This window comes from Hyla sarda, chromosome 5 (genome assembly GCF_029499605.1).
Source record: "Hyla sarda isolate aHylSar1 chromosome 5, aHylSar1.hap1, whole genome shotgun sequence".
Lineage (NCBI taxonomy): Eukaryota > Metazoa > Chordata > Amphibia > Anura > Hylidae > Hyla > Hyla sarda.
Genome location: NC_079193.1, coordinates 87,010,817 through 87,037,062, shown reverse-complemented (window position 1 = coordinate 87,037,062; position 26,246 = coordinate 87,010,817). Strand labels below are relative to the sequence as shown.

At 43.1% G+C, this 26,246-nt stretch overlaps 1 protein-coding gene across 3 annotated transcripts in view; it reads left to right on the top strand.

Moving 5' to 3' along the window:
* JAZF1 (JAZF zinc finger 1) overlaps window positions 1–23,995 on the top strand; it is a 332,763-nt gene extending 308,768 nt beyond the window's left edge. For all 3 annotated transcript variants that reach the window (XM_056519867.1, XM_056519868.1, XM_056519869.1), the window contains one exon: window positions 22,496–23,995. In XM_056519867.1, coding sequence (XP_056375842.1) covers window positions 22,496–22,672 — 177 coding nt within the window. In that variant the 3' untranslated portion in view covers window positions 22,673–23,995. The remainder of the gene's footprint in view (window positions 1–22,495) is intronic.
* The last annotated feature ends 2,251 nt before the right edge of the window (window positions 23,996–26,246 follow it).

Here is a 26,246-nt window from a genome sequence, read left to right as displayed (position 1 = left end):
GGTGAACATTGAAGTGGAATGGATATGTATTATATGACTTGCATTACTGAGGTTCTTAGCATAAAATTTCACCGACTTGTTAGACTTCATCAGATGGGACCTTACGCTATCCGACCAATATGCCATTACATTATAAAATGGTAACAACCCAGTATCACAATTTTTCCAACCAGACAAACTCTATCCATATAGCATAGCTGATCTGTAGGTAGGCTTTATTACACAGAGTCGTTGTCTTAGACTCTTCTTTATCTATATAATGTAAGAATGAATTTAAAATAATAGAAACATAGATTCATGCATAGATATTCTGTAAGTAAAAGAGAATAAGGTAAAAAATAAAGTTACCCCCTTTTTCCTCCACTTCACCATCCGTCCTTAATACTTATAATGACTTTTGCCACTTTCTTATTGTTGAAGGACTGAGAAATGATTTCAGAATGCAGTCAATGTTGTACAAGACACTTTGCCTGGACTGTAGTTGAATTGGACATATTGTAACTAAACACTTGTGGACTTTAAACTTTGCCAAAAAGGAAGTTTATTGTTCCTTGTTTATTGGGTAGAATCTTTTAAAAGGTTAAGTTGCGCTGTTCTTGGCATTGGCTTGGTCTTCCTTGTTTTCTCCTGCCATTGTAAAAGCTGTGCACTGCTCTGGTACATGGACACTCATAGTCTCACCATAGGCCATCAGGCGCTTGTAGTTCACAATTCCAAACGTGCACCTTGACAACCAATACATATTAACTCTGCCCTTGACCTACCCTGTGATGTTTGCAGATCTTTTATATGAGTTCTATGACTGCTTGTGTTGTCATAGTTGTTTTTCCCTGTTCTTACGTGCATTTTAGCTGCAATAAATTCAGTTTGCACTGCTTTATGTGTTTATTTTCAGTAAACTTTGCATGCTTTTCTTATCATTTTATTGCTTTGTTAGCACTTATATATGTCATTCTCAAGCCTATAGTTTCCTGATTAATGAACCACACATTATAATTACTAGTATTGTTCAGAGGAAAAATGTGCAACAAGGCCGTGGTTAAAGGGGTACTCCGGTGGAAAACAATTGTTTAAAAATCAACTGGTGCCAGAAAGTTAAACAGATTTGTAAATGACTTCTATAAAAAAAAAATCTTAATCCTTCCAGCACTTATCAGCTGCTGTATGCTACAGAGGAAGTTGTATAGTTATTTTCTGTCTGACCACAGAGGAGGAGAAGTTTGCTATGGGGATTTGCTCATACTCTGAACAGTTCCTGACATGACAGAGGTGTCAGCAGAGAGCACTGTGGTCAGACTGGAAAGAACTTCACAACTTCCTGTGGAGTATACAGCAGCTGATAAGTACCGGAAGGGTTAAGATTCTTACATAGAAGTAATTTACAAATATGTATAACTTTCTGGCACCAGTTGATTTAAAAAATTTTTTTTTTTTTATGGATTAAAATGTTTTTTTTTTAATGGGGTTCGGTGGGGGTCTAACACCTAACATCCCTGCCAATCTACTGTCTGGAAAGAAGCTGAATGACAGGGTGCTCGGTTTCGGAAGCTGAATGACAGGGTGGTCGGTTTCGGAAGCTGAATGACAGGGTGCTCAGTTTCGGCAGCTCGGTTTCACCATTGGTTGGTCAGAAGCAACCGACCAATAGCAGATTGGGGGGGTTAAAGTTCGGCTTCCTCGCTCTGCCCACCCACGGTAGTCCGGGCAGAGCGTGGGAACCGTGATGTGAGCAACGGAAGCGGTGGAGGTCCCTTACCGGGCGGCGGCGTGCAAGCTGGAGGATCACTGCTGCAGGAGGTGAGTAGTTGCCTAGCAACATCTGCAGGGCGACAGTTTGGAGACCACTATGCAGTGGTTTCTAAACTGTAGCCCTCCACATGTTGCAAAACTACAACTCCCAGCATGCCCAGACAGCAGTTTGATGTCTGGGCATGCTGGGATATGTAGTTTTGCAACATCTGGAGGGACACAGTTTGGAGATCACTGTGCAGTGGTCTCTAAACCGTAGCCCTCAAAATCTTGCAAAACTATAACTCCCAGCATGCAAGAACAGCAAAAGGCTGTCTCAGCATGCTGGGAGTTGTGGTTGTGCGCCTCCAGCTACAACTCCCAGCATGCCCTTCGGCAATCAGTACATGCTGGGAATTGTAGTTTTGCAACAGCTGGGGGCACACTGGTTAAAATAACTCAAGGTTTTCCAACCAGTGTGCCTCCAGCTGTTGCAAAAGTACAACTCCTAGCATGCACGGTCTGTCTGTGCATGCTGGGAGTTGTAGTTTTGCAACAGCTGGAGGTTTGCCCCCCCATGTGAATGTACAGGGTACATTCACATGGGCAGGTTAACAGTTAGTTTCCTGCTTCAAGTTTGAGCTGTGGCAAATTTTCCACCGCAGCTCAAACTCCTAGAGGGAAACTCACCGTAAACCCCCGCCCATGTGAATGTACCCTAAAAATATTATACTACACTAACACATAATAAAGGGTAAAACACTACATATACACACCCTTACACTGTCCCACCCCTTTCGACCGAATAAAAATTAAAAATGTATGAAACAGCAGTGTTTCCAAAACGGAGCCTCCAGCTGTTGCAAATGAACAACTCCCAGCATTTCCGGACTGCTGAGAGTTTAGCAACAGCTGGAGGCACCCTATCTGGGAATCACTGGCGTAGAATATTTTTGATAGCGGAGCCAATTGTAACGCTTGCATCCGAGTACACCCCTATGCAAATCCCTAATTTAGGCCTCAATTGCGCATGGCGCTCTCTCACTTCCGGGCCCTGTCGTATTTCAAGGAAACAGTTTAGGGCCACATATGGGGTATTTCCGTACTCGGGAGCAATTGCTCTGCAAATTTTGAAGGTCTTTTTCTCCTTTTACCCCATATGAAAAGGAAACTCCTCCTTCCTACACCAGCTTCTGAGCCACTTGTTTACCTCCCGTTGCCTCTCTGGTGTGATTCGTGGTACAAGTAATATTTGAGAAGATATTACCTTGGAGGGCCTTGCCTTAAGCTTGCGGCCTAAGTCCCTGAAATCATTTTTAAGGACACTCCACCTACCTCTTACTTTGTCATTGGTGCAAATATGTACCATGAACGCTGGGTCTTCTCCAGCCCCACCCAGCAACCTGTCAACCTGACACCGAGATGTCCCGAACTCGAGTGCCAGGAAGACAACACACTGTTCGGCGATCCCGGTCTTTGTGACATCGCCCTGTCTGTCCCCTACTAATTGAGTCCCCCACTACCAGTACCTGTCTGGCCTGCACTGCACTCCTCCTTCCCTCCTTACTGGAGCAGACACCCCCCTGGTGGTCAGACGCAAAGTCCTGCTGCAGTACTGCTAGCTCTGAAATGGCATCCCCCTCATCTGCCAACCAGGCAAACTTGTTGTGTGCCAGATCAGGACTAGCCTCCCTGACACTTTTCCCTCTACCCCGTTTTCTAACTGTAACCCAGCTAGCTGCCTGACTGTCCCTTACCTCCATCCCACTATCCTCCCCCACCTCTACCCCAGAGAGTACTTGCTCAGTAACCAGGAGACTCCTCATGGACCACTGTTCCAAAAATCTGTCAGGCACCTGTGGGGCATAAATGCTCACTGTACCCCTTATTTCATTACGTGAGGGGTGCAGTTTCCAAAATGGGGTCACATGTGGGGGGTTCCATTGTTCTGGCACCATGGGGCTTGGTAACCACACATGGCCTTCAATTCCGGACAAATTTTCTCTCCAAAAGCCAAATGTGACTCCTTGTAGTTCGCCCACAGAGCACTTGATGTCCACACCTGGGATATTTCCATATTCAGAAGAGACGGGGTTACACATTTTGGGGGGGCATTTTATCCTATTACCCCTTGTAAAAATGTAAAATTTGGGGAAATGCCAGCATTTTTGTGAAAATTTTTTTTTTTCATTTACACATCCAAATTTAACGAAAAGTCATCAAACACCTGTGGGGTTGAGGGGTGCAGTTTCCAAAATAGCATGCCATGTGTTTTTTTTATTTATATATTTTTTTGCTGTTATGGCACCATAGGGGCTTCCTACATGCGAAATGCCCCCCAAAAACCATTTCAGCAAAATTCACTCTCCAAAATCCTATTGTCGCTCCGTCCCTTCTGAGCCCTGAAGGAAGGAAGGATTGGGCTGGGGAAAATGTGTGTAAGTGGGTAAGTAACTGGCTCAGTGATTGGAAACAGAAGGTGGTTATTAATGGTACTTATTCTGATTGGGTGACTGTTACTAGTGGTCCGTCTTGGGTCCTGTTCTATTTAATAGATTTATTAATGACCTTGTAGAGGGGTTGAATAGTAAAGTAGCAATCTTTGCAGATGATACTAAACTCTGTAAAGTGGTAAACACTATAGAGGACAGTGCACTGTTACAAATGGATCTGTGAAAAGGGGAGAGGACAGCGCCTCATGTATTATCCAAGACACCAGGTTCCCAGGAAGGACTGGGAAAGTGAAGTTTTTATAAAGTGGCCGCTCACCAGATGAATAGTAAAACAGGCATATCACCCCTCAGGGGTACTTAGCTTGGAGACAGGAACGAACTGCAAGGCCCAGGGTCCAACAAGAGGGGATAAGATCTTCTCCCATGTATTCAGGAAAGGAACAAGAAAAAACTGAACCTTGTCTAGGCGCTGTTCGCAAATCCAGGACAGTCAAACACAATTGTGTACGTAGAAAGTGCCAGGAAACACTATATTTATTAATATACTCCGAAACGCGTAATTGGAAGTATATTGATGAATATAGTGCCTCCTGGCACTTTCTCCTTACACAATTGTGTTTGGCTGTCCTGGATTTGCAAACAGCGCCTAGACAAGGTTCAGTTTTTTCTTGTTCCTTTCACAAATGGATCTGATTAGGTTGGAGGTTTGGGCTGGGAAGTGGCAGATGAGGTTCAACACTGATAAATGTAAGGTTATGCACAAGGGCTGGGATTATGTATTAAATGGGAGAACACTTGGGATGACTGACATGGAAAAGGACTTAGGAGTCTTAGTTAACAGTAAATTTAGCTGTAGTGACCAGTGTCGGGCAGCTGCTGCCAAGGCAAATAAAATCATGGGTGCATCATAGATGTCCACGACATGGAAATAATTCTACCACTGTACAAATTACTAGTCAGACCACACATGGAATACTGTGTACAGTACTGGGCACCAGTGTACAAGAAAGATATAGTGGAGCTGGAGAGGGTTCAAAGACGGGTAACCAGGGTAATACAGGGAATGGGAGGACTACAGTACCCAGAAAGATTATCAGAATTGGGTTTATTTAGTTTAGAAAAAAGAAGGCTTAGGGGAGACCTAATAACTATGTATAAATATATCAGGGGACAGTACAGAGATCTCTCCCATGATTTATTTATACCCAGGACTGTATTTATAACAAGGGGGGATCCTCTACATCTAGAGGAAAGAAAGTTTTTACACCAGCACAGACGGGGGTTCTTTACTGCAAGAGCAGTGAGACTGTGGAATTCTCTCCCAGAGGAGGTGGTCATGGTTAACTCTGTAAAAGAGTTCAAAAGGTGTCTAGATGCATTTTTGGAGAATAATAACATCGCTGGTTATGTATACTAGATTTATAGGGACAGAACGTTTATCCAGGGATTTATTCTGATGCCATATTTGGAGTCGGGAAGGAATTTTTACCTCTAGTATGAGGGCTTTTTGCCTTCCTCTGGATCAACTCAGTAGGGACTCATTAGGGTTATAGATTGAACTTTATGGACTCTGGTCTTTTTTCAACTTTATAAACTATGTAACTAAGTAGAAAAATGAAAAATGTAATTTTTCATTTGCACAGCCCGCAGTTCCAAAGATCTGTCAAACACCAGTGGGGTGTAAATTCTCCCTGCACCACTTATTTAATTCTGTGAGGGGTGTAGTTTCCAAAATGGGGTCACATGTGTGGGGTCCACTGTTCTGGCACCACGGGGGGCTTTGTAAACGCACATGGCCCCCGACTTCCATTCCAAACAAATTCTCTCTCCAAAAGCTCAATGGCGCTCCTTCTCTTCTGAGCATTGTAGTGCGCCAGCAGAGCACTTGACGTCTACACATGAGGTATTTCCATACTCATAAAAAATTGGGTTACAAATTTGGGGGGGGGGGGCATTTTCTAATATTACCCCTTGTAAAAAAAATGTAAAATTTGGTGAAAAACAAGCATTTTAGTGAAATTAAATTGTTTTTTTTCATTTACACATCCGACCTTAATGAAAAGTCGTCAAACATCTGTGGGGGTATTAAGGCTCACTGTACCCCTTTTTACATTCCTTGAGGGGTATAGTTTCCAAAATACTGTGCCATGTGTTTTTTTTTCTCTGTTCTGGCACCATAGGGGCTTCCTAAATGCGATCTGCCCCCCAAAAACCATTTCAGCAACATTTTTTTTCCAAAAGCAAAATGTGGCTCCTCCTCTTCTGAGCATTGTAGTGCACCAGCAGAGCACTTGACATCCACACATATTTCCATACTCAGAAGAAATAGGGTTACAAATTTTGGGGGGGGGGGGGCATTTTCTCCTATTACCCCTTGTAAAAATGTAAAATTTGTGGAAATGCTAGCATTTTAGTGAAAAAAAAAATATTTTCATTTACACATCTGACTTTACCAAAAAGTTGTCAAACACCTGTGGGGTGTTAAGGCTCACTGGACCCATTGTTACATTTCTTGAGGGGTGTAGTTTCCAAAATAGTATGCCATGTGGTTTTTTTGCTGTTATGGCACCATAGGGGCTTCCTAAATGCGTCATGCCCCCCAAAAACCATTTCAGCAAAATTCACTCTCCAAATTCCTATTGTTGTGCCTTCCATTCTGAGCCCTCTAGTGCACCCACAAAACACTTTACATCCACATATGAGGTATTTCCTTACTCGAGAGAGATGGGGTTATAAATTTGGGAGGGGGGTTCTCTCCTTATTAAAAATAATAATAATAATAATAATAATAATAATAAAAAAATGGCTCTACAAGAACATGCAAGTGTAAAAAATTCAGATTTTGAATTTACTCCTTCGCTTTGCTGCTATTCCTGTGAAACACCTAAAGGGTTAGCAAACTTTCTGAATGTCATTTTGAATACTTTGAGGGGTGCAGTTTTTATAATGGGGTAATTTATGGGGTATTTCTAACATGAAAGCCCCTTTAATCCACTTCATACTGAACTGGTCCCTGAAAAATTCTGATTTTGAAATTTTCGTGAAAAATATTAAAATTGCTGCTGAACTTTAAAGCCCTCTAATGTCTTCAAAGAGTAAAAACATGTCAACTTTATGATGCCAACATAAAGTAGACATATTGTATTTGTGAATCAATATATAATTTATTTGGAATATTAATTTTCCTTACAAGCAGAGAGTTTCAAAGTAAGAAAAATGCTATATATATATATATATATATATATATATATATATATATTTTTTTTTTTTTTTTTTAATTTTCATTACATTTTGGGATTTTTCACCAAGAAAGGATGCAAGTAACGATGAAAATTTACCACTATGTAAAAGTAGAATATGTCACGAAAAAACTGTCTCGGACTCAGAATGAAAGGTGAAAGCATCCCAGAGTTATTAATATATAAAGTCACAGTGGTCAGATTTGCAAAAAAAAGGATGCATCCTTAAGGTGAAAATGAGCTGCTTCCTTAAGGGGTTAAATAAAATCTTTAAGCATGGGTGGTGGAAGGTTAAATATTACCTATTGCTTTACTGCTATTGAAAAATTACCGCACCCAGCATTTGTTAGCCAGGGCATTATGGGAATTGTAGTAAGACCTGGAGAGCCACAGGTTGGGGAACAATGCATTGAATTTACTGCTTTGTTGGAACAGAAGTGACTTAGTCAGTGCATGATGTATCTTTATTGCTTCAATGCATATAATGAAAAAAAACTTTGCAAATAGTGTTAATTATAAAATATTGTACGTGAGACTACAGCTCCTGTACAGACCAATGTGGCCCCATAACTACAAATACTGATCACAAACAAATCCTATGCAGTCTGATTCTGTATTAAAACTCAATTGTCACCTTCCTCTTGCTATCTATTATATGTTTGTTCAGGGTACAGACTAAAGAGAATGTGACAACATGATCAAACTATACATTGAGAAGAAAGCTATTTGTGCTAAAAATCGGGCAAAATGGGCACATAAAAAAAATTGCTGGCTTACATGGAGCATGGCTTACTGGAAAATTGGTGTACTCTCATTGGAAGAGACGTGGCCTACATGTGCTAAAAATGCTGCAAATTATGGCACCCGTTTTGGTGCACAAGTAAGTCAACTCATAGTCTAAAGGCTATTAGACTGTCTAGTGTAGCCTGTAACCATGGAGACACACAGGTCTGCATAGTAGCTGTAGAAACAAAACAGTGAGATGGAAAAGGCAGTGAGATGGGGAGAGAAGCATGTAGCAGTGCGCTTCTTCCACCTTATTTTAGAGATTCGTGTTTATCTGGATTCAGAACCCAAATCATCAAAACTTTTGAAAGAGACAATTTAAATGTTCAGGCTGATCATGAAAAAAAAAATATATATCAGCAAATTGTCTGTAAACTTAAAGGAAATCTGACAGCAGCAACCTGCTTATACATGTAAATAATGCGGGTGATGCCTATTCCAGTACTATTACCTTTATTGATTGGAGTCGCCCTTCCGAATTGTAGACTATGCCAAAAATATTAAATTGAGCTTCTCTGGGATCCCTGTGGTGTTTCCCAGCCTCTTGGTGCTCTGTCATGCCAGAACGCATCTGCCCTGGGCTATGCCCCCTTTATAAATAATCAGTACTTATTCTATAGCATGTAGCCGATATGTGCTATGACATCACCAGCATGGATGGCAGGTACCACCAGCGCACATTCACCGCTTCCATGTTAGTGGTACAGGCCATCTGTGTTGGTGATGTCACAGCACATATAAAAGATAAATGAGTATTTATGAAGAGGGTGTAGGGTTCAGGGCTGATGTATGAATAAAAGTGCACCAAGGGGCTCAGGAATGTGCAAAGTGCACCAATGAAGCTCCTTTACATAATGTTATTTTAGTCCATGAATCAAGAAAAGCGCCACCGATCAAAAATAGGTAAACAGCATTGTCAAATTTCCTTAAAAGCTGTCTTCGTCATTTTTTTTTCATTTTTTTCTGAAATTGCTGCAAAAATGTTGCAGCTTTGGAAGTTGCTGGAAAAAAATGCCTAGAGGCTGCATGTGAACACAGCCATAATGTTAAAAACCACCAAGGAATACTTTGGTATAACAATTACATTGAGTTAGAAGGTCACTGACCAACCACACACCCAAATCATTCCTGGCCATGGTAAAGCACCATACTAAGAATTACAAGTTGAATAAGGTCGCTGGACTGTTATAATAGATTTACAAAACAAGAGATAGTAAAGTAACTAACACTGAAATATCAGGAATGGAATACCTATATGGCGAGCGCACTGGTTAGAAGTCTAAATATTGATAAATATTATACAATAAGTGTTATAATGAATTACCATATGTACACCCAACTTTGACATCTCATTCAATGCATCTGCCACATCACTTCCCTAGTGAATCATATTTGTGTTTCTTAAAAATAAATAAAGTCATCTGAATTCATAATTTGTCGCCTCCAGTGCAGTTAACCAGGGCAGTAAAACCATTTACAAGATTGGCACTGTTTTATGCTTCATACCTTCAGACCTTGGCAGGCTTCATCGATACACAAAACAAAATGTTGACATTAGCAGAGTGGAAAAAGAAGTAGCAAGTCCCCAGTAATTATAGGAGCAGAATTTATTTCTATGTTACTCATTCAGATCCGGCTTCAACCTTACTTTGCTTACCCCCTGCCTGCTGCTTGTATGCTATGTGCGTTTTATTAGGGCTGAACTAAATCTTGTCTTTGGTCATAATTCATTTTCACCCCTTTCCTGCAGGTGTGGCTTAGATGGCGGACACAGCCACACAAAGACTCACTCTTACCCTTTAAAATCCAGTTTCCAGACATTTTGAGCACAATTTACTCACTTTTTTATGGCACAGTCATGTATTGGGAGCTATGTGTATCCTTTAGTGTTTTTCATGCAAAATTCGAGGAACAGGATGATGACATTTGGTTAGCAAACCTGACTAGAGAAGATATATATATATATATATATATATATATATATATATATATATATATATTTACATAGGGCAAACGAAACTCAGTCATTCCATTGACAGTCTTAACTTTACTTTTCTCTTTGACATAACATTACCAAATTTTCACTAAATTTAAAGGAAAATTGTGCCATATTACAGTACATCAGTTTTCCTTGTTGCAATACCTCAATAACCTGATGTTCACAATGTAAAACAATTCTTAATGCTCTGTAGTACAGAACTGTCTGGACTCCAAGTGCCACCATACTTACCTTATGGTGAGATTTCATGAACTAGTTGCAATGTCCGAAAATAATATTTAGTTTGTTTTTGCAAAGGGCATTAAATTCCCTCCCTATTTGCCACTATATATCAGGCTCACAAATTGATAGCCATTCATTGGAAAAATCCTACTCCTCCCTTTCTAGCGGAATATAAGGCTAGAGTCAACACTGGTGTTGGGATGGAGGTCTTTGTATACCCAAAAAGTAATGCTTTTACCTAAATTTGAGGCTATCTGGGTGGATTCTCCTGGGTTTCCCCCATTCTCTTTAACTATTACTGACACAAGTCCCAGGAGGGATGCACCTAGGGCACAAGCAGGTTTGGTCCTCCGAAAGACCCATTTTGATATGAGATGGTTTATTTCTGGGTTTGGCATTGCTACTCTGATACGTATAGGTTTTGTGTTTCCACAGTCAGTTTTTTTCTTTTTTTACCACGCCATCTATAGGATGTGTCCGTACTAACCTATCAACACTTTGTATACACACACTCTAAAACTGGCCTCCTTTAAAAGACTTTTAGATTATATGGAACTACTTTAGACTGTTAGGTATGATCTTTTTAGTCCTTACTGTACCTCTACCTGGAGAAGAAAAGGGGGGGGGGGATGGGCATTGTTACTATATATGTCTCTTTTGGAAGATGTTTAATAAAAAAAATCTGATTAAAAACTGTTCTTTCCCTAAACCATGGTAATGGAGGGATCATCCATATACACCCTTTCAGCAAAATGTTTACAATAAATAATATATCTAGACACATGGTCATAGTTTTGGATTTTCTTTAAAAACATTATTATTCACTTTGAAGTCACATAGGTAGCACAAAGATTCTGTTCGCTAGTCATAGCCCCATAGCAGCTGACAATCTTTACTAGTATCCAACCTTCTCTATGTGATCGCATCATACCTGATAATAGGGAAGATATATTAGTAGATAATTATCTGGTATGACACTGTATGAAATGATGTCGTACTGTATAGTATTGATGCTGTATAATAATATATTCATTAGTTTAGTGAAATGATCACTAGATAATAACATCATGGTCCAACTTAAAGATATCCTTGCATTCATATTGTCGGGGCTCTTCCCAGGGAACCATTATAAACTTTTATTGGAGCAGCACAGTGGTTCAGTGGTTAGCCTGTCAGCAGTGAAGTTTTTTTTTTTTTTTTTTAAAGTATTTATTAATTACATTTTGTTGCATAAAATAAACAAACAGCACAATAAAGTGCAACACACAACCAGTGCCTCTGTAGGTCCATAAGTCAACTCCATCACTATGACAGGGATAAGATAAGAGAATGGCAATCATATGCATAAGGAAAGGGCATCCCTAGCACCGCCCAGAGAAGCCCCACACCAACAGACAATAATACATTCACACTATCACACATCCCAATTGGACCGCATGCTTAAGCTGAAGATACCTATAAAAGGCACTGCCAGGGATATCATATCTTTCTTTCATTTCCCCAAAGGAGAGGTAAACCTGATCCTCCCAGAACAAATGAATCACAAATTTGACTCCATGAGAACCCCAGAAACTAGCCTTCTGTAACCCATGTAGGTGAGGTAAATGAACATTTCACCACAAGGGTGCCCTACGAGACACCAACAGTTGCTGAAACTTGCTCGACACCACGGACCACACTTTAGCTATAGTTTGCAAGGGAAGAGGATAAGAGGAACGAGAATGATACCTGTATAGTGAGTTAGTGAGAGCTTCATATTAGTCCATAAGTGCTCCAGCCAAGGCAGTTGCCAAGTCCGACAGATCCAGGTCAATCCACCACGCTGCATAGACCAACTGAGAGGCAAGAAAATAGTTATACACATCGGGAGCAGTAAAACCACCATGCCTTTTAGGAGCTTGAAGGAGAGCCTGACCGAGTCTGGGAGACTTTCCCTGCCAATAGAAGGATCCCAGAGCACCACACAGTGTATTAAAATATTTCCTAGGGGGGGACTACAGGAGCCAAATGGAAAAGATAAAGTAATTTAGGTAGATAAATCATTTAAAAAATATTAATCCTTCCAGCTAGGGAGAGAGGACCAAGCATGCAACCTATCTACCGTGGAAGTCAAAAGCGGGTCTAAATTCAGGGACATATAATCTGCCAGAGATGCAGTATCCTCTACCCCAAGATATCTAAATCGGGAGACCACTTGCACCCCCGCTGGGAGAGAAGTGTTAAGTGGAATGTCAGGTGAGAAAGCCATGAGAGAAGATTTACCCCAATTAACCCGCAAACCAGAGATAGAGCTAAACCTATCTAGTAGATCAATCAGAGAAACGAGGGAACCCCCTGCATCCGCCAAATATACTAGTGTGTCATCTGCATAGAGAGAAACCTTTTCCACAATGGATCCCCTGGAGATGCCACAGATAGTGGGATCTCTACATATGGCCGCTGCTAAGGGCTCAATCGCCAGTGCAAAGAGGAAAGGGGGCACCCTTGTCTTGTCCCCCAGCCCAAGAGAAAGGAGGCAGAAGCATCTAGGTTAGGACGAATATGAACCCTTGGGCAATCATACAATAAGCGGACCCAGGCACAAAACCCAGGGCCAAACCCAAACTTGCCCAAGACCTCCCAGAGATATGGCCACTGTACAGAATCAAAAGCTTTATATACATCAAGACTAACCATCGCCTCTGAAGGAAAGCCTTCCCCCACTGCCGTGATATTAAGCTGTAGACGCTTCACGTTAACATCAGTAGCCCTACCCGGCATGAATCCGATTTGGTAAGGATGAATGATAGAGCTAATAACTCCATATAAGCGTGTATCCAGTATTTTAGCAAAGATCTTAATATCAACATTCAATAGGGAGATAGGTCTGTATGAATCAGGTGGCAATGGATCCTTCCCAGGCTTTGGGAGTACCACTATCAATGCCTCGCTCATAGAGTCTAGAAGAGAGTCAGCCTTAGCCACCGATTGATACAATCTAAGGAGTATAGGGTCCAAACCATCCCCCTTCTCCCCCCCCCCTTAATACAGGGAATAGAAGCGGCAAGGCGACTAGTCCTTGCTAAATACGCCAAAAGTTTCCCATTCTTATCACCAAAAGCAGAAAGTGCTGCTTCCTTATCTGCTAACCTTAATTGAACCCTATCCTTCTGGACAACCATTAGAGCCCTCTGCGCCTTAGCCCGCACCCATTCACTATCAGGTGTAGGATCTCTAATATAAGCCGCCTCTAAAATACCAACTTCTTGCAACAACTTATGCTCCGTGGCTGACCTGAGTTTCCGTTGAACCGCTACCCCCGCTATAAAAGCACCCCTAATCGTAGCCTTGTAAGCATCCCACTGAACTAGGGAATCAGGATACAAAGCATTATGCTCCCAGTACTCAGTATGAGCAACCCCCAAGGCCTCCACTACCGCTTCCTCCTGTAGCCAACCAGGGTGCATGCGCCAAATACGGAAAGGGGGACTAGGACTTAGATTGAGAACTACCAATATAGCAGAGTGGTCTGACATCCCCCTATTGGTGTAGGAAACATCTCTTACCGCCTGGAGGAGATCCTCAGACGCCAGAGAGAGATCAAGCGAGAGAAGAATCTGTGGGCAGCAGAGTAGAAGGAGAAAGCAGATGCCGTAGAATATTTCCATCTCCAGAGGTCAGTCAGGCCCAACGCCATGCACCAGGTTTTAAAATGAGAGTAGCCAGGGTCAACAGCAGTGGTGCGATCGAGCTGAGGATCAGGAACAACATTGAAGTCTCCTACAAATCAAACAGGATCAGAGGAAAAAGACAAAAGTTTGTTAGTAATTTACTCCAAGACAGAGACCTGAAATGGAGGAGGTATATAAACAGAGACAAGAACAAACGAGAAAGAGCCTATAGAACAGTGCAGTATCACAAACCTCCCAAAGTGATCACAAGCTACCGGGGAAGCCACTAATGGCAAGGATTTAGTAATTAAGACCAAAACACCCCTGGCAGAACAAGAATAGGAAGCATGGTATCCCTGTGCTATCCATGCCCTCTTCAGGGCAAGTACCTTCTGGCCCGTGACATGAGTCTCCTGCAAGCAAATAATGTGGGGCGACTGTCGTTTCACAAAGTCTAAACATAAAGCCCTCTTGAACTTGTAGTTAAGTCCTCGGACATTGCAGCTAATAACTTTTAAGGTCCACATCACTAGCAACAACCAAATATAGGAGCAGTAGGAAGCAAAGAAAGGCTAGGAGGAAGAAGGGCTGAGCACCAGGACCACACACACATACCACAAAAAGACAAATGGGGCACAAACACTTATGCAAAAATAAAGGCAACAACGCATAAAAAAGCCAATCCCATTAATTCCCTGTCTAACACTAAAAAAGGACATAGTTACTACTATCCCCTAACACAGTGCAGACCTATACCCCAAACTACAACTATTGCGGGGCGTCCACAAAATGGCAAGCAAACTGGAAGACTACGTAAACAGAGCACTCCAGCTACCCCACCCACAGTAAATCGTCCGGTAGGTACGAATTACCCAGGTACACCTCAGGGACAGCCGGAACCTATGGGGTAGTAACCTAACTCCTTTCCTCTAACTAAACCCAAGAACATGGTGGAAGGAGCAATGAGCAGGGCAGTCCATGACAGTTCAGTCCGGAGGTCTGACAGGAGGTGCTGCATCCACCCAGTGATGTGCGTCCATCGAGGAGGTGAAGAACTTAGTCGAAGTCCCGTCTACCACTTGCAGGCAAGCTGGATAGAGCATGGAATGGTGATTATCCTTGGCACATAGCTTCTACCGGACCTCGGTAAACTGCACCCTTTGCTTGTGGAGTTACACAGAGAAGTCTGGATAAAAGGATACTCTGCTCCCCTCATAAATTACCTCTCCCTTAAGTCAGAAAGCATGCAGAACTTGGCCCCCGGAGGAGAAGGTCTAGCCAGAAGCCTGTGTGCTCGTTCAACTGAGAAGTGTGGAGAGAAAGTGTCCACAGGGAGAAGGTCTTTAAGCCACTTTTCAAGGAAAAGCACTGAATCATTCCCTTACACCTTTTCAGGTGGCCCACCAGGCGTATATTGTTGAGCCGTAGGCTGTTCTCCATATCATCCGACTGACCCAGAGCTCCCATCACCTGGTGCTGTAAAAAGTCCACTCTGTCCAGCAAAGAATGAAGAGTATCTTCCACTGTAGAGACCCTACATTCCACTTCCTCATTGCGCTCACATATCTTCCGGGTCTCATGATGCAAAATAATGAATTCCTGCCACAATTCGTCAACTTTCCTCACCATGATGGATTGACAGGAAGTAAAGGCCATCAACAGTTTGGAAAACCGCTGATCCAGAGCAGCTGCATCATAAACAGATCTGACCGAGGTTAAACTCTGTGGGGAGGTCGGAGAACCGTTCAGTAATGACAAAGGTGGAACGTGAAAGGTCCCCTTGGAACTGTCCGGAGGTCTGGAAAACTGGCTCAGTGCTTTTGCCGCGTGCACAGATACTTTAGTAGCAAGCAGGGTCTGAGCTGCAGGATCCTGGTGAGAAGGGCCACATGAACAAGAGAGGACCCATCATCAGAGGAGGCATCCTCATCCGAGGTCGGCCTGGAGGCATCGACATTCAGTTTAGATTTCTTATATCCACATTTGATACAGGAGCCAACCGTGACTGGCAGGGCGTAGGGGGCACTCTCAGCATGCACCGGACAATCCCTGTTTGGTACCTCGCAATGGAGGCCAGATAGCAGCAAGCAGCCAGACCACAGGGCCAACACTCGTCCACTGCTTCTTCAGCCAACCGAGGTCACCGCGGGAGTAACCACGGCAACCGGCCAGGCCCTGCCCACTAAGGCAGAAGATGGCGCCCGGCAGCAAGGATGGCAGGATACCTAGATTTTCTCACTGCCTGGAGGGACCGCTCAACCACTCTCAGCTGGACCAGAAGGACCGCAGCTCCGCACCGCCCCACTGCAGAGACTCTCCTCACCACCTCGCTCCGGAACAGGATCCACAGGCCGCAGAAGCCGACCGCTCCCGCGACCCCAGCAGCCGGCGGGACCTAGACCTCGCAGGCTCCCCCAGCGCTCAGCTGCCCTCTAGAGACCGATCAGCCCGGCAGGGTAAGTAGAAAAAGGGTAATTTACACCAGGGTAGCGGGAGCTCCCACTGGATGCGACCGCTCACTCCGACATTCAGACCATGCCTCGTCGGCAGTGAAGTTGAGAGTTTGAATGTTACTTCAGGGGAATGCCTAGCCAGAAACATACTTATAGCTTTACTAGCCTTCTCGTAAACTGGACCTTGTGTATTTCAGAGGGAAAAATAAGATTGCTAGCCGCATTGGAGAGTGATGAGAGTCTTTGTGCAGCGCTGTGGAATATGTCAAAAACATATAAATTCTACATGTATAGACACATAAAAAGAATCCATACCGGTTGCTTCGTGATACACCCCTGGCCTTGAATATTATTAGAGTAAAGGGAAAAATCAGAGACAGAGTTAAAGCTGTAACTAGAAACTAAATTCTCGGCTCATGAGAGTCAAGGACTAAATTCATACCGTTTCAGGTATGTCCACATTTCATCCAGAGGTTTTACAGACTTAACGTCTTCTAATGTGTCATTGCCTTCAAGGCAGAGGCCACGAATGATAAGAGCAGCCATATAATTGTCTTCAGTGCTTTCTGCAGCTGCGCAGATTTAACAAGCAGAGGGTATTTATGATCTGCAGAGTTTACTGCTCATCAAGTCCCATTAACAGAACGTTTATTTCATTTCATATAAGTGCAAGATGATTTTTATTTGTTTGTTTCATGTTGTAAAGATGCCCCTGTTCACACATCATGTGTTCCAGGACGTGCACTGTGCAAGCTCCAACTAAGGGGTTAATGCAGCAGTACGTGTCGCATCTGAGCAAAAATGAATCTAGAGAATGCAATAAAAAATGCCAAATGGGCAATAAACGTCTAATTGCTGGCAGAAGAGGACGTTTACCCCTGCCAATGGTTAATATCACAAAGAAGGATTTCTCACAATGCGGACATGTTTACTTGTAACTACTGCACAGTCCGTATTTCTAAGTAAAGAGCTATCACTATAGAAGAGTCATTCCATGGGAAAATATATGTTCATATTATGTTAGTTTACATCTAAATACATATGTAGAGAGAAATAAATATGTAGAGAATAAAGGCTGCAAACCACCAGTCCGGAAGACGTAAGATATTTAGAAAATACCATATAAAATGTGTAGTTTGTGCAAGGTCTTTTATTGAGAATTTCATTGCCCATCAAAACGCCATTAAATGTTTTTATTAGAAAACAAAACTTGGATTTAATGACTTCATTTGCATTTTAGTTACAATAATGTAATTCCCGTATTATTCTGGTGTATCCGAAGACTTAGTAGGTGGTCAATGCATCCTACACGTTATATAACATTTTTATCTCGGTACAGTAGAAGTCCATTAAACTGCTGCTCAATTGTTATTTTCGTCCTCTTGAGTTGCAAAAGTGGTCGTGAAGTAGAAGACATTTTGGTAGCTGTCCTATTCATCTGAACAGGGCTTGTAGGAACCCAGGTGCTTGCTGCAGAAACAACTCCATTTACATGTATATGGGTACGTTCCCACACGACGTATTTGCTGCGTATTTGCTGCTGCATATTTTATTTTCCCTGTTGAAGTCAATGGGTAGGAAAATACGCAGCACCAAATACGCAGCAAAATACGCCATGTGGGAATGCACCCTTACAGTGATTTTCAGCTGCATGACATTTGGCTGTATGCAGTAAATACTTTTTTGTCTAGTACTTTTTTTAACAACTCCAATAGGAAGCACACTATATGCAATATAAAGACAAAAGGTATGTCTCTTGAATTGAATTTACAAATGTAAAATTGGCAAAACTACCATATTTTTCGTCATATAAGACGCTCCGGCAAATAAGACACACCCAATTTTAAATCATAAAAATCTAGGAAATAAAGATTCTGAACCAAATACAATGTAAAGTATAGGACAGTGATCTTCAACCTGCGGACCTTCAGATGTTGCAAAACTACAACTCCCAGCATGCCCGGACAGCCAACGGCTGTCCGGGCATGCTGGGAGTTGTAGTTTTGCAACATCTGGAGGTCCGCAGGTTTAAGACCACTGGTATAGGAGGTAGTACTCACGTGCCCCCGCCGCTCCGGACCCGTCACCGCTCGTCACCGCTGCCCTGGATGTCGTCCTCAATCGCTGTCGCTGCATCCCCGGGGTGTCCCCCGTCACTCCGGAACGTCTCTGCTGCCCGGTAACCTCGCTCTCCATCGCCACCATCTTGTCTCTATGCACGCCGCTCCTATTGGATGACGGGACGACGTGATGACGACGAAGGAGAGCGCCGGCAATGCAGGGGATCCCGGCATGGAGCAGACACCGAGGAGGCAGGTAAGGTCCCTCCCGGTGTCCTGCAAGCTGTTCGGGATGCCGCGATTTCACCGCGGCGGTCCCGAACAGCCCGACTGAGCAGCCGGGTTAGTGTCACTTTTGCTCCAGATGCGGCGGTCAGCTTTGATCGCTGCGTCTGAAGGGTTAATACAGGGCATCACCGCGATCGGTGATGTCCTGTATTAGCACGGGTCCCGGCCGTTGATGGCCGCAGGGACCGCCGGTTTTAATGTGTATTTGCCGTATAAGACGCACCAACTTTTCCCCCCCAGGTCTGGGGAAGAAAAAGTGCGTCTTATATGGCGAAAAATACGGTACATCCAAGGGCAGGTATCACTAAGAGCAAGTACTAAGGCTATAAAACAGCATATATGGACTAAAGACTAGTTCCCACCTATGGATAGTGCAACATGTGCATCAATACATATAAATACATACACAGTACAAAGATCAAAAACGTACTGAGAAACTAGTTCAGAATACATTGCACCATGCCCAAAAAGTTGCCCAACGCTGTTTTGCTAAAAAGCTTCATCAGGGGGCGCCAACTTGTTTGTTTTAGCAATTGCACCCTAAGGCTGTGTTCACATATTCAGGTTTTTAATTGCAAATATTGAACATAAAGCTGGGAATGGATTTGAAAAATACTAGATATGAGCGAACTTACAGTAAATTCGATTCGCCACGAACTTCTCGGCTCGGCAGTTGCTGACTTTTCCTGCATAAATTAGTAAACTTTCAGGTGATCCTGTGGGCTGGAAAAGGTGGATACAGTCCTAGGAGACTCTTTCTTAGGACTGTATCCACCTTTTCCAGCCCACCGGAGCACCGGAAAGCTGAACTAATTTATGCAGGAAAAGTCAGCAACCGCCGAGCTGAGAAGTTCGTGACGAATCGAATTTACTGTAAGTTCGCTCATCTCTAGTCATTACAAAGCTTGTGTATAAGCAGTGTATGAGACTGCCTAGTTATTGTGATTATATTCACCCTGTGTCCGTGCCACCGGTGAGCGATTCTCCTGCTGATGGTTGTGTCTAGCTGCGAGGCATTTAGACACTTCCTTCCTGATCTCAGTCGCAGTATTTCTTGGTCAATCAGGTGGGTGGCATATATAAAGGGTGATCTGTCTCCAGTACGTTTCCTGCTTTCTCTGCCTTGTATCTGTTTTTTACTACTGGTTCTGACTATTGGCTTCTTATTGGCTCCCTTGGCCTGTTGCACTCCTTGGCTACTTATGGCAGCCCTTGAGTATCTTAAATGGGTATTCCAGTGCTTAAAAGGATAGGTATTAAGTTGATCGGGGGTAGGACCACTCTGATAGGTGATACATTTCAAAAGGGCTGAAATACCCCTATAACTACACTACTGCTACTTCAGTGCTACTGTTTCTAATCCTAGACTATTCAGGAGGTTGCATCCTAGGGATCTTCCTTATAACATTTTCTTAGCCTGTTAGGATCAGGCTGAGCTCTCTACATGATAAGGGCACATTATCAATGCTCTGGACAGTCCAGATCTGCGAAACGTGTCAATGCCTGGAAGAACTAACCAATCAGAATGGACATTTCACTGGTAATGCCTGTATTACTGAAGTGCATGCACTGACTGGCTGTCTGGTAGCGCCCCTACAGCACAGGGAGGTACTACATGTCCTGTATTCCTCTTTACCTGTGCCAAGATTAGCTGCTACTTAGGACACAAGGTGAGGGCAGCTCCATGTTACCGTATTTTTCGCCCTATAGGACGCACCGGCATATAAGACGCACCCAATTATAAAGGTGCAAAATCTAGAAAAAAAGATTCTGAACCCAACAGTGATCTTCAACCTGCGGACCTCCAGATGTTGCAAAACTACAACTAACAGCATGCCCGGACAGCCATTGGCTGTCCGGGCATGCTGGTAGTTGTAGTTTTGCAACATCTGGAGGTCCGCAGGTTGAAGACCACTGGATAGGAGGTAATACTTATCTGTCCCCACCGCTCCGGACCCGTCACCGCTGCCCTGGATGTCGCCCTCCATCGCTATCGCCGCGTCCCCGACGCTCCGGACGTCTTGGTCCCCGGGATTCACGCTCTCCGTCGCCGTCATCACGTCGCTACGCACGCCGCTCCTATTGGATGATGGGACGGCGTGCGCGACGACGTGATGACGTCGAAGGAGAGCGCCGGCCATGCAGGGGATCCCGGCACGGAGCAGACACCGAGGAGGCAGGTAAGGTCCCTCCCGGTGTCCTGTAAGCTGTTCAGGACGCCGCGATTGCAGCCGGGTTAGTGTCACTTTCCCTTCAGACGCGGCGGTCAGCTTTGATCGCCGCGTCTGAAGGGTTGATACAGGGCATCACCGCGATCAGTGATGTCCTGTATTAGCCGCGGGTCCCGGCCGTTGATGGCCGCAGGGACCGCCGCGATAGGTGTGTGTATTCGCCGTATTAAACGCACCAACTTTTTCCCCCTTTTTTTGGGGAAGAAAAAGTGCGCCTTATACGGCGAAAAATACAGTACTTTTTTGGTACACATTGTGTACTGTACAGGACCCTGAAGAAGCTCCTGTCCTCTACTTACACAGTGATTTACAGCTTCCAGCACATCTTTTTTACTTTTTTTTATGTTGGGACTTGCTTTATTTCAACATATCTTGCTTTATGATCTTAACATAAAATGGTTTTAACATACAATGGTCATCCTGGAACCAAATAATATTGTATCTGGAGTGAGCACTTGACCTCATTTTACTCAGATTTACCTGCACTATAACCCTGTGTACTCGGTATAGTGCAGGTGAACCAGCTGTCAGATTCCCTTTAAAGGGGTACTCCGGTGCTTAGACATCTTATCCCCTATCCAAAGGATAGGGGATAAGATGCCTGACCGCGGGAGTCCCGCCGCTGGGGACCCCGTGATCTTGCACGCGGCACCCCGTTTGTAATCAGTCCCCGGAGCAATGCAAGCCTACGGGAGGGGGCGTGATAGCTGTCACTCCCCCTCCCATAGGCTTGCATTGAGGGGCAGAGCGTGATGTCACATGGGGGCGCAGGCGTGATGTCACACGCCGCCCGCCCTGTGATCGCCCGTAATCAGACCCGGAGCGAACACGCTCCGGGGACTGATTACAAACGGGGTGCCGCGTGCATGATCATGGGTGTCCCCAGCAGCGGGACTCCAGCAGTCAGGCATCTTATCCCCTATCCTTTGGATAGGGGATAAGATGTCTAAGCACCGGAGAACCCCTTTAAGGGTCTATTCACACGTACAGTATTCTGCACGGATTTGATGCACAGGATTTCAAGCTGTGTTCAGTCATTCAGTTTACATTGAAATCTGCAGTAGAAAAATCCTGTGCATCAAGTCTGCGCAGAATACTGTACGTTACGTGTGAATAGTGTTTTTTCATATTTATTTATTTCATAATTTATTTATTTTCATTGTGACATTAAACGTTTAGTCAACAATGGTTCTTCATACAGTTGACTCAAAGGTAATCCGGCAAATCCCAGTCGAACATATTCCAAAAGTCCACTATTCTCAGTCTACGGGTATGTCTTACATATACACTAGGATAATCTCCTGGCGCGCACGCTGAGTGTAATCTTTAGAAAATCCCTATCACATTTTAATTTAACATCTGTATTGTTTTCCCTCTCACCCACAGAATGTAAATGGTATTAAGTACCACGCCAAGAATGGACACAGAACACAAATACGAGTCCGTAAACCTTTCAAATGCCGCTGTGGGAAGAGTTACAAGACAGCTCAGGGTCTCCGTCACCACACAATCAATTTCCATCCTCCTGTCTCTGCCGAGATTATCAGGAAAATGCAGCAATAAAAGCTGAAGACATCTGTGCCAAGAAACCCTCACCAGCAGATGCTAATTCTGAGAACAGCCACCTTCTGGTTTTATTTTATTTTCTTTTTCTTCCTTTATGTTGCATTTCAGGGGAAGCACTAAAAGTCCTACGGAACCTATGTTTCAATGCATGCTTTAATCAAAGAATTCCAGTTGTTTGGAATCATCTCTTCTTTAAAGTGACCCTTTTTGTACTTTGCACATGTACGTTACCAGACCCATTTTTATTACTTTGATACCGTGCTACGATAATAATAGTAATATATAATCATACCTTATATGGGGGGAAAACAAGTGTTTCCCTCTCCCAACCTTAAAGACCGTACAGTCAATTGGGATGCATGTTGTGTTGTTTAGATGTGATCATGGTCTGTGAATGGGAGAAGTAATCTTGGCGCTGAGACCATTAGAACTATTTACTGCCAAGTGAGTCTGGAGACCACCTATGTATGACTGGTGGCCATGGAAGTTCTAGTAGAGTGTAGGATCACAGGTCACTTCACGTCATGTCAGTCGCTTCTTAGCCAATTGTAGCTGAGAAGTAATGGAGAGAATTTCCAATGGCATGCTGCAGGTCTTGTGGATGTGCACTCTATAGAATATTGACCAAGTTCTATCATTGGAAATAAGGGTTCAGGTTTCCTTCACATGTATATATAAATTTATAGAGGAATATGGCCCGTAATCTCCAGAGCGAAACTGATGCCCTAAATGTCTTATGTGGACAGAATACCATTAATATGTCTGCCTAATGATTAATGGTGACGGGGGGGGGGGGGGGGTGAACATACAACAGACCACATGTAACAACTCCAAAGTGTTAGGCGGATGATGTGAGCATTAGTGTTTAGGACTGTATATACATATTTTTATTCAACCCCCCCCCTCAAAGAGCACATAAGAAACAATGAAGACAAAGCAACCAATCAGATCATGGCTTTTGATTTCCAGTCTGCCGTAAAAAAATGAAAGCTGTAATCTAAGTTGCTTTGTGTCTATATACAATTCTTTGTACTGCAGTAAATCATGGCCATACGATCCTTTATGTCTCTTAATAGGATGTCATTTGTGATAGTGTTTTGCCCATTACTTATCCTCTTTTTGCTTCTCTATTATGCTGGGACGATTACTATTTTATGTTGACATTACTAGTCAGTGCCACATCTCAGTGCCACATCCAGCCATATCCATTGTATTCTGTAGATTAAAGGGGTACCCCGATGGACAACCTTTTTATTTTTTATTTATTTTATTTTTTTAAATCAACTGGTGCCAGAAAGTGAAACAGATTTGTAAATTACTTCCATTAAAAAATCTTAATCCTTCCAGTATTTATTAGCTGCTGAATACTACACAAGAAATTATTTTCATTTGGAACACAGAGCTCTCTGCTGAATCACGAGCACAGTGCTCTCTGCTGACATCTCTGTCCATTTTTGGAACTGACCAGAGCAGCATAGGTTTGCTATGGGGATTTACTCCTACTCTGGACAGTTCTTAAAATGGACAAGAGATGTCAGCAGAGAGCACTGTGCTCGTGATGTCAGCAGAGAGCTCTGTGTTCCAAAATGAAAAGAATTTCCCCTGTAGTATTCAGCAGCTAATAAGTACTGGAAGGATTAAGATTTTTTTAATAGGAGTAATTTACAAATCTGTTAAACTTTCTGGCACCAGTTTATTTAAAAAAAAAAGTTTTCCACCGGAGTACCCCTTTAAGTTAGATGGATGCCTTTTGTTGTGTGTGTGACTTTGTTTCCTATGGAAATTTTTTAAAAGACAAGGCCCAAAGTTTATCAGCAAGAAAAAAACTTAGAGTCACATTGGTGACTACTTACCTGGGTCCTGGCGGCTTATTTAAACTGTGATTTCTTTGAAACACCTGAGCGTATCAGAGTAAATCGTAGTGTTCTGGGACCCCACTGCCTGTATCTGTTTTATGCTGCCCGCGGTTTGGATAGCATGAGCATGTGACAGGTTCACTTTAAATATGTGTTTTCTCTAAACCAAATGAAATCATTTTAGGTGAGGTCACAATATTATCAAAGTGATTTTTAGGCTGGGGTCACACATCGCAGCTATTGAGCAGAAGCATAGAACCAGAGTCTGGTTCACTTTCTGAACCAAAAGGGAATGTGGATGAAAAAGCATCACAATACACAACTACTGGTGTGTGACCCTGGGTTTATATGAATCGTTCTCATTTAGGGTAGGGTCACTTGTAGCACATACACTGCATATTTGAGGCTGGGAATGTGCTACTCCCTGTCCCTAGAGTGTGCCTCCAGCTGTTTTTCCCCTGTGTCCTGCTCGCAGCAGCAATCCGCCACTACAAGCAGACACAGAGGGAGCTGCGAGTCGTGCGCATGTGCAGTGTACTCCAGATATCGCGGCCACTCCCCCTGCTATCTAAGCTAGTATAACTGAGAACAACGTTCCTTACTAGAAAATAGGCCATATTTGAGTATATGGAAAAGACCATCTAATTTGTTAAAGACAGTCATAGACGCAATGATCATGACTATCCCCAATCTCACTTTTCGTCTAATATGTTTTTTTTTTCCAGTTAGAAGAAAGGTTATTTGACTTCATAATAACTATTTCCCCTGGACAAATATTCTTAGCATCTGAAACATCACTATCACATGTGTATTTTGTCTGAGACCATACTAAAGTAAATCTTTTTAAAGCATATATGACTATTTTAGTCCATAAAATAACATTCAGATCATATGGATTGTTGAGGACAATGGGGGACATGTATCATTATTTGTGTATGGTAGAAGCAGTTTACCCCTTTTCCCGAATTCTAAATTATGCGCAGAAGCACTAAATTCATCAATCAAGCGCAATGAGCTTCATAAATTGCGGGTAAATATAGTGATCTCCTCAATCCACTCTTTGGAAAATAGAATCAATGATTTAGAGCATCTTGCTACGTTAAGTCCAAGATGGCTTATATTTGCGCAAAAAAAAACAGCTCTTGCGGCAAAATTTTGGGTATAAAAAAAAAGTACGCAGTTAATAAATCCATGCGTACTATAGATGTCACTCCAAGGTACCCCGATTCGGCCACATCTGGAGGACATGCTCTACCAAAACCTGCGCAAAAAAATGCGGAAAAAAAAGGGCTTGCGCAAAATTTTGCACAAAAAAATACACACAAAACGGGTAAAATCTTTGATACATGTCCCCCAATGAGAATATGCCTAGGGCTTCCTTTGGCCCCATTTCCGCAGAAGATGGGGATTTTTTTTCTTATTAATTGTCGAAAATTTCTTTTTTTTTCTCCCTTAAAGGGGTATTCCAGGGAACTAAACCCATAGCCCATCCTTTCCCTCTCACCAACCTATTTATTTATCTAGATATCATTCATTAGCTATATAGAGCAGTTTCCCTCTTTCATCTGTCACTTACATGAAGAGAGTGAGAAAAAGACGTCATTCTCAGATCCTGCTTGTCTTTGTGTAAACCCCTTAATGAGACCTAGCCCCCACCTGAAAAACAAACACCACGTGATTTCTGGCTTCACAGCCACCCCTCTCCCCTCTCTCTG